Raw genomic sequence first — 17,459 nt, 5'->3', positions numbered from 1 at the left:
TTTATCTGCCCTGCTTGTTTTTGTTACTCTTTCAGATTTCAGACAAAACATACAGCTCCTCTACCGCAGTGGTTCTCAACCTTTTTGGGGTCCTGGACCCCCTGCGTATTTTTGATCTACCCTGAGGACCCCTCCACCTGATCTTGGGGGAGGGGGGTTGCAATTTGATAGAAACCGCATTTTAAATTGCATTATAGCATTTAGTCACTCTTTGGGGCAAAAATAAGAGCTTTCAGTTCTAACTTAGATATAGTTATCAAAACAGAATTCTTATGCAGTAACTTTCAGATATATGTAACAACAGAATTTGTATGCAGTAACTTTTAACAATGCAAACGGGAGCGAGATCTCTTATTAAAATACAAGAAATTACACTTGTGAAACAGATGTAATTAGAGAAAAAAGTCCTGTTACCCTTTATAGTTTAGGTAGATAAAGGTCTCAGTCACATTTGAGTAAAATAATCCTATTTCTATAAATGTCATGGGATCTTTTTTTTAAAGATATTTTATTTTCACGGACCCCTTGCAATTACACCACGGACCACTAGGGGTCCGCGGACCCCCGGTTGAGAAACACTGCTCTACCGCACCATGTCAGTAGCGCACAGTCCCGGGTGGCAGAGGACCACAGAGGAGCGCGGCACCGGCCATGTTTGTCAGGCTCCGTTCACCGCCGAGACCACCGCGGCGATGACGAAGAGTAGCCCGCGCTTCGGGGCCTTGAGCCGCCACTCGTTCTTCTCACGTCACAACCCTCATCCGAACCGTGTGACGCATATTCAAGGTGAGCCTGCGTGACGTTTCCAATGGAAAAGAAACATCTGGTCGCTGATGGGTCACCTAATAAGACCTGATCAACAGTAAATAATATAATGAGTGATGAAGATAGGATTAGTTAAAGAGTGGTCAGATTTTGTTAATATATATATCTTTTTTTTTTAAAAAAGGGGCGTCCGGGTGGCGTGGCTGTCTATTCCATTGCCTACCAACACGGGGATCGCCGGTTGGAATCCCCGTGTTATCTCCGGCTTGGTCGGGCGTTCCTACAGACACGGTTGGCCGTGTCTGTGGGAGGGAAGCCGGATGGGGGCATGTGTCCTGGTCGCTGCACTAGCGCCTCATCTGGTCGGTCGGGGCGCCTGTTCGCGGGGGCTGGGGGTTATAGCGCGATCTTCCCACGTGATAAACGTGTCCTTGACTAACGGGTCGAACCCTTTAGTCGACTGGTTAACGTTGTCGCTTGCGACGCGGGAGACACGGGTTCGCGTCTCCGCTGTGGCGACGGTCTCCCAGACTGCCCCCCGAATTCGCTACAATATGTTAATTGGCCAAGCACAATCGGGGAGAAAAAGTGAGCCCCCCCCCCCAAAAGAGGAGAACTTAGCATATTGGAAACAAAAGGAATATATCTGCATGTGCTTTCTCAAAAAGGGTGAGGCGAGCTATCGTTTTTTCCGAATTCATGTCAAATTGAAGGCCTGTTTTTATATGAACAGCACTGCAGCTCACCAGCACGGTTAATCAGCCTTACTGATGAAAGGACTACCTTCAGCAAAAGTGATTTCCATATTTACCTGTCAAATCTACTTTCACCACTGCTTTATTCTGAATCTGCAAAACAAGCCTGAAAGGTAGAACGCCCCAGCTAAAAAATCATTTGCAATCTGTCACACTGGCCTCACACTGGCACAGTGATTCCCAGAAAATCTCCCTGGAGACAATCAGAGATGTTTTATCCACCCCGTACATTCTCTGTCGACCTCTGTGTCAAGCATAACATCATATGTATCTATAGGGGAGGCACAGATGCCTTTCTCTTCCATATTGTAGCGAATTCGGGGGGCAGTCTTGAAGACCGTCGCCATGGCCGGGACGCGAACCTGTGTCTCCTGCTCCGCAAGCGACAACGTTAACCAGTCGACTAAAGGGTCCGACCCGTCAGTCAAGGACCAACTTGTCTACTTATCCATGCACGTCACATTACTCCCCTCCTTCGGGAAGCGCGTCCCCGCGCTTAAGCTTATCAGCTCCTTCACGCCTCAGGGCGCCTACGTTTCCGATGGCCTTACGGTCGCTCCATCCCACTTCTGACACCAATGTGGCGAATTCGGAGGACAGCCCGAGATACCGTCGCCACAGCCGGGACGCGAACCTGTGTCTCCCGCACCGCAAGCTACAACGTTAACCAGTCGACTAAAGGGCCCGACCCGTTAGTCAAGGACCAACGCGTCTACTTATCCATGCACGTTACAATATGAAAGACAATGAGTCATGTAAAAGAAAAAAAAAGACATAACTGTCACAGACCAAAAATAAAATGAATGCACATGTCAAACCCAGTTCTAAGTGCTACAACGTTTTGAATAAAAATCAATTTGATGTTATTTGCAGTAGATGGTGGTATTTTTTGATATTTCGTTGATCGATATTTCTGGTTAGCACTGTCATCTTGCAGTTAGACGCTCTCTTGGCTTGATCCAAGCCCACCGGTGTGTCTCTCGGACACTTTCCCCACGTTCGTGTGCTTCCCTTCCACTGTCCATAAACTTTCATAGCACGTGAACTGGAGAGTAAAGTGCCTGTGTGCGGGCAATAAACTGGCAGCTTGTTGCTCGCGCTCTGCTTAATGCACGCTGGGATAGGCTCCACTCCCTGCAACCCTGAATTTGATTGGGCACGTACAGACAGCTGTGATTGCAACTATTCCCCAATCCTCGGTGAACAGTACAAATTGCTATTGTAGCTCTAGTTAATTAACAGTAATTTGCATATGAAACTGATCGCTGATTTCGGTCGTTATATGCCACTGTATTGTTAATAAAGGTGGCGGTACCCGCGGTCGGTTTAGACTGAAGAGGTCACTTAGATGAGTGATGAAACGTTTCTCTCACTAAACAGTGTCCAGATGAACTGATTTACCTTTCTGTGTATAAACAGATGAATACTCATCTTTAGTAACGTTGACAACTATGCATTTTTTCACGGAAAAAAAATACCCACAGTGACACGCGGGTGAAAAAAAATCATTATAAATAATTTATTCATTGGTAGGTTGAGTGACTTGTAATTTCACGAATAAACATTTCCTGGTGTGAGTATTATCTCATAAAAGCATGCTGTATAATTAAAGCTGTTAGCATTGTCCCCAGCCTCGTGTCCTAATTACAGCGGAAGCATGTGTGGTGTAACGGGGGCAGTCCTATGCTGTTCTATGCTGGTCAGCCTGCTGCATGCCCGTCACTCTCATCATTAGCTCTGCGTTGTGTTCTAGTTGGGTGGGGCCCCAGGTGTTGTGGGGGCCCTCAGTCTCTCATCATCATCATCATCATCATGATCAAGGAAGGAGGGGGGACACACAGGACTCTATTTGGCCCACCTTGCCATTTATTTTGGTTTCAAACCCTTCGACAAACGTCCAGTCCTCAGCGGGAGCGGTGTTTCTTACGGACGTGGGGGTCGAAGTTCAACCACTGCCCGAACTTCACTCGTGTGCGTTAGAAGGAGAAACCGTCCACGGGACTCCGATGTAAGAAAGGATAAACAAGTATTTTATCCCACAGCTTGCAGTATCTTCTTACAGGGATACTCAAGGTTACGTTCTCCTCAACCAGCAAAACTGTCCTACGGTAAGAAACACGTGTGGCTCGGCTCGATTGCTGCTTGAGACTCCTCCCACAAAACAAAAATGGCCTCTCCCGCGTTCCCTCTTCCGTGTACCCACAAGACCTCTCTCTTAAAGCGACAGTACATGTATATGACGGTCGTTGGAAAACATACATAAAAGTAAATAATGACATAAAATAAAATGTAGTAAACACAAATAACAGCACACAGACAGGATTTGGTGATATTTCATACTCAAACAAAATAAAATAAAAACATTAATTTTAACCTGGTTACAGTGGCACGAGATAAATGACAGTACATGGGGCTCGTTTATGGTTTATTAAGTGCCCTACATGCATGAGCAGTCGGACTGCTGAGAGCTGAAATGTGGCTTCATCAAAGGCTCGAGTCTCCTGTTGACAGAGAAATAGGATTGCTTTTTTGCTCTTCTCATGATGTCATCTTTGGTCTCTGTGTCATGGGTGTGTGATCCGGGTCATCGGGGCTCGCCCGTCCCCATCCCCTGATGGTGTTTAAGTTCACCAGCACCCATTTGCCTGGGTGACCCTGATTGCCCGGCTTCACTCGCCTGTTCCCTCTCCGATTGGCTGTGCGGTACCTGCGCCCAATCCCCCCCTTTTCGGATTGGCAGTACGGTTCCTGTCCTGTGCCCAATCTCCCTGATTGGCCCTATATATCGGTATACGTGTATGGATAAGTAGACACGTTGTTCCTTAATTAGCGGGTCAGAACTTTTTGTCGACTGGTTAACGTTGTCGTTTGCGGAGCTGGAGACACGGGTTCGCGCCCCGGCTGTGGCGACGGTTCCCGGGCTGCCCCCCTAATTGCTACATTGGTGTCAGAAGTGGGATGGTGAGACCGTGACGTCATCGGAAGCGCGTGCGCCCAGAGGCGTGAGGGAGCTGATATGCTGACGCGCTTCCCGAAAGAGGGGGTAGTGTAACGTGCATGGATAAGTAGACACGTTGGTTCTTGATTAACGGGTTGGACCCTCTAGTCGACTGGTTAACGTTGTCGCTTGCGGAGCGGGGAACACGGGTTCGCGTCCCGGCTGTGGCGATGGTTCCCGGGCTGCCCCCCTAATTCGCTACAGTATATATGCCCCGTGGTTGCTCGGGCTTCTAGTCGGTTCGTCTCAGACACTTGGTCGCTGGATGCGCTACGTCATGTTGTGAACTTTCTCCGCTGTTTGTAAGGTTTTTTTGTTGTTGTTTTGTTATTAAAAGTTGTTCTGGCCCAGTTTGTCTCCGCTGTCTGCACTTGAGTCCTCTCCCTGCTCTCGTCGTGACAGTCTGCATGCTTATTCCTCCTTATTAGTGCAATTTCTCTGAAGCTTGCGTTTGAAAGCCTCACACTGGCAGCTCACAGGGAGGTTCGTCAATTGAAATATCAGTGTGAAGCACTCATTTATGGATTTCATATGATTGGGGATTCTCAAAAATGTGCTTGGAAACACATACACAATGTCATCATGACTTTTTTTTAACATAAATATTTTCATCCCTGCATCCAGAGCACATTATACTCTAGCAATCACAAACTGAAGCTCATTAACAAACCGAGTATGAATGCCTCAACTGCGTGCAGCTGATCCTGGTGAATATGAATAAAATGATCGTCATAACTGTGTTTATACACGCATGATAATCTCTGAGCCGACCTTCTAAACGGACTGTTTTCACTTAATGAATCCAGGCTTTTAAAAATATATTTCTCCAAAACTAAAAATGCAAGAGACTCGATCTTCCATGACTTTTCCGAAAATATTCCTGATTTAAAATGCATGTGTTTGTAAAATTAGGATAGATTGACTTTGATTATCGACGACCACTTCAGCCAGACAATACGTGCATCTGCGCCGGTATCCAAGTGTGGTGAATGCATCTGCGCTCCTCTTTCAGCACGCTATAGAAAAGCTCAATTGCCTCTTCAATCTAACTGCAAGTGCCAATTTTCCAGATCGCCAGCTATTGAAACTAACTTCATACAATCACAGAAGGTGAATCACTTCAGTCTGGAGAAAACTTTGTTTGAATGTGTGTTGTGTAAGCACTTCATTCATTCATTCTCTTAGCCGCTCTATCCTGCTCTCAGGGTGTTGTGTAGGCAGTGTATTGCAGCGAATTGGGGGGGGGGGGGGACAATACGGGAACCGCCACAGCCGGGACGCGAACCCGTATCTTCTGCACTGCAGGCGACAACGTTAACCTGTCGACTAAAGGGTCCGACCCTTAGCCAAGGACTAACGTGTCTACTTATTCGTGTACATTACACTACTCCCCGCGCTTCAGTATATCGGCTCCCTCACGCCTCTGGGCGCACGGGCTTCCGATGGCCTCGCGGTCTCAACCATCCCACTTCTGACACCAATGCAGCAAAGTTTTTTTTGGGGGGGGGGCAGCCCGGGACGGCCACAGCCGGGACGCGAACCCGTATCTCCTGCACCGCGGGCGACAACGTTAACCAATCGTATCGTATGCATAGAACGCAACAGTTTACTGGAAGAAACGTTTCATCACTCATTTAACTGCCATAAATATTATTTATGTCAGTATTTGATATATTTTGTTTTCTCACATTATTTATATGATTTATTTTCGTGAATTTTGATTTTGTTTGTATTGGAGCTGCACGAGAACTGGGTGTGCAGTTTGTGTTGCACAGGGGACATATTTTGTTATTTGCACGTGATTTTTTCCATGTGGCACAGTTTTCCCCTGAGAGATGTCTGTGAATGTTCTCATTCATCCAGGTCATGGTTATCCAAAGGAGTTGAATCAAGTGCAACTGGACTTGGTTTTCCTCTGAGAAGTCGACAGGTGTAAGAGGTTTTGTACTCCATTTAAAGTCGGGAGTTCTTATTTCTGTGTTCATTTCTTCGAAGATTCTATTTATTTATACTTAAGTGGACTCAGTCTCTCGAGGTTGGTGCAACCAGCGAGTTTGACGGTGGATTTAAGGACGAAAAGCGGTGTAGACAAATAAATCAATCTGTGGCAAAGAATTCGTGGTCTGGTCTAATTCCTGGAGGGAGTGGCAACTCATCCAAGTGACTTCGTCAGTCTCAACTGACTGCAGGTATCCCCACCCTTAAAGCCGTGACATGTCGGGCCGTCGGTGAGCGTTTGTGGCCCTAGTTTTTGCGGTGTGTCCCGCACCGTTGGCACTAGTTGGACCCCTGTTGGCAGCTTTTCGGCTGAATCGGCGGCGGAGGCCGCCAGTGAGGAAGATTACTCTGATTGGCTGTTCAGCTTAGCGAATGAGTGCACGAGAAGAGAAACGGAAGTTACGAAAGCAAGCAAACGACGAAGTCAAGAGGCCACATCAGAGCCCTAGAAAGAGAGAGTTACGTCAACGAGGGGTCAGAACGCGAGAGGGTCACGTGGTTCACGTAGCCGCCGAATAGTTCCAAACGAAGCTTGGTGGGTCATTTAAATGAACTGCTTAGCCGCGATTTCTGGTAACTACTAACCAATATTTTCAGATTTTTACATTTATGTACAGATATACATATATTACAACGTGACACATATTCTATGCGCATGTGTAGGAACATTGAAACTAATATTTTGTTTGAAATTTATGAGCTATCACGCTTTAAATTACATCGTTAATTTGATTAAAACGTGCTTGTAAAATTGTCATCATTAAAATGTCAACTGTAGCTTCTTACCTGTAAATTAACCTTTGATTAATGCGAGAAACATACCTTCGCCATAGAAATCCTATTGCCCCGGGTCGCACTGTTTGGAACTATCCGGGGCTCCCATGATCCGCCATTGCTGTTGTAAACTACTAAAAGACACGTTAGCCCTTAGTTGACGGGTCTGACCCTTTAGCCGAGCGGTTAGTGATGTCGCCTTTGTGTTGCAGTATACCTCGTATCGAATCCCGCACCGGGCAAGAAAATAACCGGTTACACTGTTAAATAATTGGCCCATTGACGTCTGCGGAGTTAACGTAACCACCGGGCCACACAGCTCAAGAAGCTCATATTTTCACAACGATATGGCTGGTAATCTGGATCGAAGAAACTGATGACCAGCTGATCAGCATGATTCAGGAGAGGCCAGCTCTGTACGACATTACAGAAAAACGTTACGCTAACCGAGTGGTGAAAACAGAACTCTGGCGTGAGATCGAAAATAAAAATGTTATATCAGGTAAGATTTTCTTTTTGGCCATTGAGCTGTTTAGAAACTGTTCGTAACTGTTTGTGTCATTGTTCGCTAGCGCACGGTAAATAGTGTAACGTGCATGGATAAGTAGACACGCTGGCTGCTTGTTGACGAGTCTGACCCTTTAGTCGAGCGGTCAGCGATGTCTCCTGCGGTGCGGGCGATACGGGCGATACGGGTTCGCTTCCCGGCTGCGGCAGTTCCAGTGGTTGTGTTGTCCTCCCGAATTCGCTACAATATCTTGGGTCTTCCGGTTTAAAATTTTGAATGCCGAAAACAGTCTACCGCCACCCGCTGGTGTGGAGAGGTATTTCCCCTCACGCAGGCGCAGAACGTACATGTTAGTTGGCCGTTGGCTGTAGTCTTTGCGGTGTGTTCAGGTGCCACTTTTTGGGCTAGACGCAGTTCTCTGATGTCGGTTTGGTGTGTCTGGGCCCATAAGCAGCACAGTTGCATAACGACCGACACCAACGATCGGTTCCATATTGTAACGATCACGGATGGTCACGGGTCCGCACCCTTTAGTCGACTGATTAACGTTGTCGCGCGCGGTGCGGGATATCCGAGTTCGCTGTGAATGTCCGGCCGGGCTGCCCCCGAATTCGCTACAATATGCAAATAGGTGTGACCATAGAGTTTCAATGGCCGTGTGTACTATTCACAGACAGCATTGTAAGACTGTAACGTCATCTATCCATTATCCAAGCCGCTTATCCTGCTCTCAGCGTCGCGGGAATGCTGGGATCCCAGTAGTCACTGGGCGGCAGGCAGGAAGACGCCCTGGACAGGCCGCCAGGCCAACTGATAATGCTAAAACAAAAATATCCAGTGAGCTCGACAGCTTTCTTTGTTTATTGGACATGCTGGCACACGGCGGGGACTGTACTGCGGCCGAGGCGCACAGCGTCTATGATTGTCTATTAATGAACTGAATGTTTGTAGAATATATTGTAACGTGCATGGATAAGTAGACACGTTGGCCGCTGGCTGACAGGTCTGACCCGTAAGTCGAGCGGTTAGCGGTGTCTCCTTTGGTGCGGGTGATACGGGTTCGCGTCTCGGCCGCGGCAGTTCCTGTGGTTGCCTCCCGAATTCGCTACATTGGTGTCAGAAGTGGGATGGTAAGACCGTGTGGCTATCGGAAGCGTATGCGCCCACAGGCGTGAAGAAGCTGATATGCTTAAGCGCGGGGACGCGCTTCCCGAAGGAGGAGGGTAGTGTAGCGTGCATGGATAAATAGACACGTTGGCCGCTGACTGACGGGTCTGACCCTTCAGTCTAGCGGTTAGCGATGTCTCCCGCGGTGCGGGCGATATGGGTTCGCGTGCCGCCTGCGGCAGTTTCTGGGGTTGCTTCTCGAATTCGCTACAATATCAATCAAATAGCATTTGTTATAGCGCTTTTCTAGCTGTAACAGCCACTCAAATATATGGTTGCAGAAACCTGGATATTGCGAGCTTCTGGTCGGAGTTTATCCCCCCAGAGAAACAGTGGCAAAGAACCGCTTCAAAGAAATCATGAGATTTCACCGTATTGACCACAGAGAAGAAATACTTGAGCATCTATTGGCTGATAAATTGTCATATAAACCCGTTATGTACAACATAAATGTGTTGAAACTGATTTGGTTGTGTTTTTGTGCTAAAACAACAACAGGGTTACAGCTTAAAAGCAGGGTATTTAATACATTAAAATGCATTAAAAGTAGGTACTGGATATTACCAAAGAAGGTTAAATCAGTTCATCTGGATACATTTATTGGCAGATACATATAATCACTGAACTAAGTGACATCTTCAGTCTAACCTGACTGCAGGTATCCCCACCCTTATGAACAATACAGTATGATGCAGTTGCCTAACGACCGAAACCAGCGACCACTTTCCTATGCAAATATGGTTGTGACCATTAACTAGGTTTACAATGGTCATGTGTACTATTCACAGAGGATTTGGGAATGGTTGCAATCACAGCAACCATTCCCAAATCCTCTGTAAGAGGGCGACAAATGTACTCTTAGGCCCCCCTTCAGTTCAGGGATGGTCGTTCCCTTTTAACATAGGTGGTCTCTTTGACTCCCCGTTCAAACCAACGTTCCTCACGCTCAAAGATGTGCACATCCCCATCCTTGATAGTGGCCACCAGTCTGTAGATGGGTGTAGACTGCGGAGTCCTGGCCTGACGCATTAGTTCTTCTATGGCGTGCCATCCTCTTGGCCAGGATCTGTTTAGTTTCCCCGATGTACAAGTCACAACAATCCTCCTGGCACCTAATAGTGTACACTATATTGCTCTGTTTGTGCCAGGGGCCCAATCCTTTGGGGTGGACCAACTTCTGGTGCAGCGTGTTTTAGGGTTTGAAAGCAGCTGAGACACACCTAAGGGGGGGTACAGCTATCCCCATTTTACAATGCTGTGATTGCAACTATTCCCCTGTCCTCTGTGAATAGTACACATGGCCATCGAAACTCTAAAGGTCACACCCATATTTGCATATGAACCTGGTCGTTGGTTTTGGTCGACAACTGTATGGTTTGGTATTGTTTATAAGGGTGGAGATACCTGTAGTCAGTTTAGAATGCAGAGAACAAATTCATTGTAAGAATACAATGTCAAATAATTTGGCTTCATTTCTTTCATGTTGGGAACTTTCTGAAAAATTAGGTGATTGTCGCAACAATCGGCCTCATACCCTCATCACGGTGTCCCCCTGCATTCAAATTTTCATTGATAAAATGCCCTTGTGTCTTTTTCTTTAGCTTCTCAAAACATATGCTTGTCCCTATCATAACACCACATTCTACACATTGACAACGACAGACTGCTCACCTACAGTATGACAGACATGCTGCCTGTCATCTGCTGCACACTTGAAGCAAGGACACTTGGATATGCAGTATGTGAGTGTTTTCCTATCCAGGCTGGTTGCAACACCATACTGCATTCTGTTCAAATATCTGTACAGGATGTCAAGCATGCAAATGAACTTTCCCAAGATGTTTTCTGACAGTTGCGTCCAGAAATCTTAAGGCTGTGCAAACCAGCAGTTTCATCGGCGGCCGAATGAGGATCCCATGACGAACTTAGGCTTAGCTCTCCCAGGCTGGTGTGGTCACACATGGCCTGCGTTTGTGAGACTGGTTGGAAGCACTGCCAAATTCTCTGAAACAACATTTGAAGTGGCTTATGGTCAAGAAATCAACATTCAGTTCCCTGGCAACAGCTCTGGTAAACAATCTGAACAGCCCCCATTTCCAGTTTCACACTCCCACATAAGTCACTACGTCTATGGCGCCATGTTGTGAAACAAAATTACACATATTAACGGGCCCTATTTTTGACCCCAGCACAGGCGCCCTTGCGTGTAGTCTGGCATAGCCAGTTTTAACAGCGCTGGAGAAAGGTCTGGCTGAAGTCAATATCATTCTGGTATAGGGGGAAAAAAATGCTCTGGCTTGTGTGTATTTCTTTAAATCAATCACAATCGTCTTGAGTGGTGCAGGATGCAGCGATGAAAACTGTTACACACAGATAACGGAAGGGGAGGAGAATTGCGACTGAAATATTCGCCCAATGGCGTCCTACTTTCTGTGAGTCTGGCTAAACTTGTGGGCAATGACCATGTTGATCATTACACACAATGATCATCATCATCAACCAGCATCTTTTTTTTCTTTTTTTTTTGGAGTTTCCCCCTTTTTTCTCCACAATTGTACTTGGCCAATTGCTCTATTTTCCGAGCCGTCCCGGTCGCTGCTCTATCCCCTCTGGCGATCCTGGGAGGGCTGCATGTGGAGTCGCCAGCTGCTTCTTTTCACCTGACAGTGAGGAGTTTCACCAGGGGGATGTAGCGTGTGGGAGGATCACGCTATTCCCCCCTGTTCCCTCTCCCCCCGAACAGGCACCCCGGCCGACCAGAGGAGGCGCTACTGCAGCGACCAGGATGCATACCCACATCTGGCTTCCCATGCACAGAAACGGCCAATTGTGTCTGCAGGGATGCCCGACCAAGCCGGAGGTAACACGAGGATTCGAGCTGGCGATCCGGTTTGAATCCCAGTGTTACCTCCGGCTTCGAATCCCCTGTTGGGAAGCAACAGAATAGACCGCCTACGCTACCCGAACGCCCTGTCTTACCAGCATCTTAACACGCATAGGTGATTTTTTAAAAATAAATAAATAATTTTGTATGTTTGGGATGTTTTATTTCAGCTCATGAAACATGGGACCAAGTAAGTTTTGCAGGTTATTCAAAATAAGTGCACCTTTCTCTTCTTGCAAAAACTCATGCCATCAGAGTATTAGGGCTATATTTCAAACTTCTCTTTTAAGTGTTTTCGTAATGTCCCATAACAGGGATATACATGTACCGTGTAGCATGACAGTCTTCCCATCTGGGCTGTCACAGCCATAAAGAGACATATGAGGACAAAGTGAAGGGGATAGTTTCATATCCCTCATATAAAAGTGATTACTGATATCTCTGTCCCTTTCATTCTTCGGCAGGGTTAAACGGAAGGCCGGTGTGCACGGTGAATGATGACTGGTGTGTCACCACATCATTATTTCCTCATCCACTTATCAGGAGCCAAGTGTTTATGACAACAGGAGCCTCTTTTGTTCCTCCGCCCGGTCCAAGTCTTTATGGAGTTAATAGTGACTAACATAAATCAGGTATATTCACTGCAGCTGCGTGATAAAAACACCATGGTATTATAACAAGTTCAGCCCAGAAAGGGAAAAAAAAAACTACAACAGAATCACAACCTCAGAAGTAACTTGTCTTTCTTTGTTTGTCTTTCTGTTTGCAGCACTTTTATCAGAAGCGTGGAGGGAAGAACTTAAAGAACTGGTTGCAAAAGTCAGTCTGTCCTCTCAAACAAAGAAGGAAAACAAAGATGTATGTGGATCGCCGGGGTTAAATATCTTTCTGGGTTACTTTGTGCATGAGTGGCGCAGGAGATGTCACAAAAGCAAACACAATCTTAAGAAATTCCCGAGGGTTAGGTCTTATTCCGCTTCCTTCTCTGTTTTGTATTCATAGAGTTTCTTTTCATGATAGAACTGAAGTGCCGCCCCGGCACACAGTGTGCTGTGTAAACAGCCTTTTTATGAGAGAAGGTCACGTCTGAAAGCAAAGTTTATGGACTGATCATCCTGATTCTGCGCATGCAATCCAGGAGCAACCCAAGGAGGGATTCGGTGACAGAAAAACTCAATACTCGGCTCAGTCTGGCAGAATCATCCCTCCTTCCACCAAGGCCTACCATCGCAGACCCAATTCTCAGCGCCTGGCACACCCTCAACTCTTCTACGACCAAGAGCTCATGGTAACACACTTCCCTCCTACTCTTCTGCCCATCCAGCATTACATTCAGACTTATTTCCCAGACTATTCAGATTCATCTTGGTTAAAATGGTGGTGTGGGGTGTCCAGGTAGCGTAGCGGTCTATTCCGTTGCCTACTTACCAACACGGGGATCGCCAGTTCGAATCCCCATGTTACCTCTGGCTGGGTCAGGCGTCCCTACAGACACAATTGGCCATGTGTACAGGTGGGAAGGCGGATGGGGGTATGTGTCCTGGTCGCTGCACTAGTTCCTCCTGTGGTTGGTTGGGGTGCCTGTTCGGGGGAGGGGGGTGGACTGGGGGGAATAGCGTGATCCTCCCACGCACTACATCCCCATGGTGAAACTCCTCACTGTCAGGTGAAAAGAAGCGGATGGCAATTCCACATGTATCAGAGGAGGCATGTGGTAGTCTGCAGCCCTCCCCGGATCAGCAGACGGGGTGGAGCAGCGACCGGGACAGCTCAGAAGAGTGGGGCAATTGGCCGGATACAATTGGGGGAGAAAAAAAAAAGGGGGGGGATGGTGACATAGTAATCTTGAATTAATGCATTTTAATTTACAAGGTGCATATCAGCATATAACAATGTAATGGAAAAACAAAATGAATTGAACCCAAACACGCCCTGTTGGGAAGCACACATTTTTAACCACTTATCAATCTCTTACACTTGTATAATAGAATTATGTCTAAAACTTCATCGTCATTGTCCGTTCGTCGGTCCTGCATGCAGTGTATTCTGCATTCCAGGTGATTCAGTTTATCTCAACCTGGTAACAGATGTACTTGCTGCACAGGCCACCAGATTCTCAGAAGAGGCTACTGTTCTCCATTTTAGTTGGATCAACACATGTATTTGAAGTGTATACTTTACTGTGTTATGTAGGACCGCATCTGCTATAGTACAGACTGCATGCCTTTGAGACTGCTCACGCTCGCCACAGAACATTTTTCTCTCTCATTCTTTTTGGCTGGTATAGAGGACTCCTGGCAACCACAATATAGTTTCTGAGTATACGCTATAGCTTGTAGGTTTGCTCACTGGACATAGCAAAAAAAAAAATTGTTTTTTTCTTAAATGTTGATTTCTATTCAGGTCTGTTCTTTGGGGTTGAATAAATAAGCTGTGCTGGAGCTGAGTGGGCATATCAGTAAAAGAGCTCTCCGGCATCGCGCAGTTGTTATGATCAATACAGGCAGACGCAGACAGTGGAATTAAGTGATGTAAGGGGAGTTTATTGTTGTAATAAAGGGGAATGAGGATGGCAGGGAAGGCAGAAAATGGAGAGGCGCTGGCGGAGCTGGACTGAGCAGAGCAGACGGACGAGGAAATGAGGATAAGTAAGCAGGCAGACAGGCTGACCAGAGAGTAGTGATCCTGGAACCACAAGGAGACATGGTAAATACAAGTAACGCAAACAACAGGAGGAATAGCTCTGAATACGTAATTGCAGAACAGCCCAGAGCAAGAGACAGTGGTTGAAACAGCGATCTGGCGATGAGTGGATGGAAAACCGGAGTAGATATACTGTTGAGTTGATGCAAGGCAGGTGTGCAGGCTGGGTGGGTAAGGTGAATGAACCGCAAACCAGGAGGGAGCTGGAGAGCGCCAGGGGAGGAAGCCACGCCCACACACACACACACACACACACACACACACACACACACACACACACAAAACAACTGGAGACACGGCCGGGGCTGTGGCAACAGTATTCCCAGCAACAAAGAGATAGTCCATTTCTGAGTTTGTAGTTTTTGTCTTTGCTATTGTTGTATTCACATATTCAGCAGGGAATGCGCACATCACATCTCTATCACTTAAAGGGACAGTTCACCCCAAAATCAAAAATACACAAGTTTTTCCTCTTACCTGTTGTGCTATTTATCCATCTAGATTGACTTGGCTTGTTTTGCTCAAAGCACCAAAAAAATACATTCAGCAGCAATGTCTTTTTCCAGAAATCATGACGCGATTACTCAAGATAAGCCGAAGACCTTGTTTTGAGTAGTTTCATGGAGGAATTTGTTTTCTTAACTACACCTACATTACACTACAACACAAGCAGAATGCCATCCAGTTCCATTGTATTCAAGAGAAGGCAGAAATCGCTACATCCGATATCTCCCAAACTTGGCAACTCACACCAAAATGATCTAGAGGGATAAATAGCACTACAGGTAAGAGGAAGAACATGCCTTTTTTGGGGGGGGGGGGTGAACTGTCCCTTTGAGGCTGTTTGACAATAATTCATTTGGATGAATGTCACAAATAATTTGCACGGCAATCAAACGCCTTGTAATTTGCAAGCTAATGCCGTGAGGCTCCTCTTGTCAGGTGCTGGAGCTCCTGTGTCAGATTCTGCAGACAGATTCATTATCTATGGTGCAGTGGTGGCTGCTGCTCGCAAGTCAGAGAGGTAAAAGCTTTTCCTGTTCTTTCTGATTCCAGTTGTTATTCTGGTTTAATGTTTGAGGGGATATATAATTGTGCAATAAAACACCAGAAATAGACATTTTTTTCACAATCGTTGCAGTTTCATTTTACATAGACTGTCATTTTAAGATTCTTTTCTGCAAACATGTCACATTTAGAGACTAATAAGTCTTATATGAACATTGATGTAGCAGTCTTATCTCCTAATATCCCACCATAGAAAAGGACATGGTGATGGCTTTGATCCAGCAGGCTTTGGAGGATATTGAGGCCTCAGGCCACCAGCAGAAGTTTCAGCAGATCCAGGCTCTTAATCCCTGCACGGGTCTGACCAGACAAGGTCCTTCATTTGGCCAGTCACGCAGAAAGCCAAGGGGAACAAGGTCAGCGTGGTCCTCTATCTCTGGAATTTTCATCTGCACGTGTTCAGCAGAGAAATTCACATATAGTCAGCTTTAAACGGTTTTCCACTGCTCTCCTGTTTCTACAGCTCCCACAAAACACAACAGTCTCCCAGCTGTGAAAAACCAGGTAACTGAACATTTAACTAGTATTCTGGTTCATACTGTGCAGCAATTCAACGTAATGTCCATTATTTTATCAAAACACATTTGTCCCCTTTTCTGTGCAGACTGATTTTGCGTGCGGGGCCTTTGAGTCCCATTTCGCTCGACTTAAATTTGATGCACAGAAGGACTCAGAAGCATCGTTCTATTCTATGTATATTCTTAAAGGCCATGTCAGAGGATGCCATGGGTCAGTGCTTCTCTACTTGTTCCTTTTTCTGTAATGAAGATGTCAGTTACCATTACCTGTTTGTGCCCACACAGAGGTAGATTAGACCGTGTAATATGAAGGCTTCGGGGAAGCTCTGGTTTCCATAGCTACCCTGAGAAAAACGTACTTTCAAGGATGAGCCTCCGGTCCAGTTTATAGTTCTTGGATTGTGGGCAGCAAAGTAGCTTTTCATTTTCTTCCTCTTGACTTCTGCAGAATGTAGTTTTAATTTTTTTCTGCAGTCACGGTGCACATGTCCATAAAATGTGTTTTACTGTGACAATATGACAAATGGAAGCACTCGTACAAGAAGTCTCTCTAGCGTAGACAAATACATGTGCTTCATAACCACGATGAATTAATAGTAAAAAAAATTTTTTTTTAAAAAAGCACAGAAAAGTTCGTCTTTTTTTTGGATTCCCCCCGCCCCCTTTTTCTCCTCATTTGTACTTGGCCAATTACCCCGCTTTTCCAAGCTGTCCTGGTCACTGCTCCACCCCCTCTGCTGATTCGGGAGGGATGCAGACTACCACATGCCTCCTCTGATACATGTGGAGTCGCCATCCACTTCTTTTCACCTGGCAGTGTGGAGTTTCGCCAGGGGGATGTAGCGTGTGGGAGGATCACGCTATCCCTCCTCCAGCCTCCCCCGGACAGGCACCCTGACTGACCAGAGGAGGCTCTAGTGCAGTGACCAGGACACATACCCATACCCATAAACCAGTGATCTCGGTGTTGGTAGGCAATGGAATGCTACCCGGATGCCCCGAGTTTGTCTTTTTTTTTTTTCACTGAAAAGGAGTACCTGCAACATTGCGTGGACAGTATAAGCTTTGGTGATTCTCACTTTACATAAAGCACAGGTTGGTGTGTTGGGTTATACATGTCTGACTCGAGTGTTTTCTTGCAGAGAGGATTGGTAACGCAGAGGTCCTTGAAGTCCATCCTGGCGCTCAGCATCAGTCACGCCATGATGCAAGCTAATAGAGGAGTATTCAGCATTCCCTGGCATCACAGAACTTAAGCTTTTTTGCTCAAAGGATATTCTTTGTATTCCTTTACTGTCATGTTGTTGTCACTGTGTTTTGA

General features: G+C 46.3%; 1 protein-coding gene across 1 annotated transcript; it reads left to right on the top strand.

Moving 5' to 3' along the window:
- Positions 1–593: 593 nt before the first annotated feature.
- tbata (thymus, brain and testes associated) lies at positions 594–17,370 on the top strand. Its single transcript, XM_056301910.1, is given in 8 exon segments — positions 594–786; positions 12,314–12,481; positions 12,619–12,707; positions 12,991–13,137; positions 15,495–15,576; positions 15,814–15,976; positions 16,084–16,124; positions 17,281–17,370. Coding segments are annotated over 8 exon segments (957 nt in total). The 3' UTR covers positions 17,355–17,370.
- Positions 17,371–17,459: the final 89 nt, after the last annotated feature.

The sequence above is a fragment of the Lampris incognitus genome, unplaced genomic scaffold (assembly GCF_029633865.1).
Source record: "Lampris incognitus isolate fLamInc1 unplaced genomic scaffold, fLamInc1.hap2 scaffold_217, whole genome shotgun sequence".
Taxonomy (NCBI): Eukaryota; Metazoa; Chordata; class Actinopteri; order Lampriformes; family Lampridae; genus Lampris; species Lampris incognitus.
The sequence above is the reverse complement of the archived record's forward strand: the minus strand, read 5'-3'. Positions and strand labels throughout refer to the sequence as shown.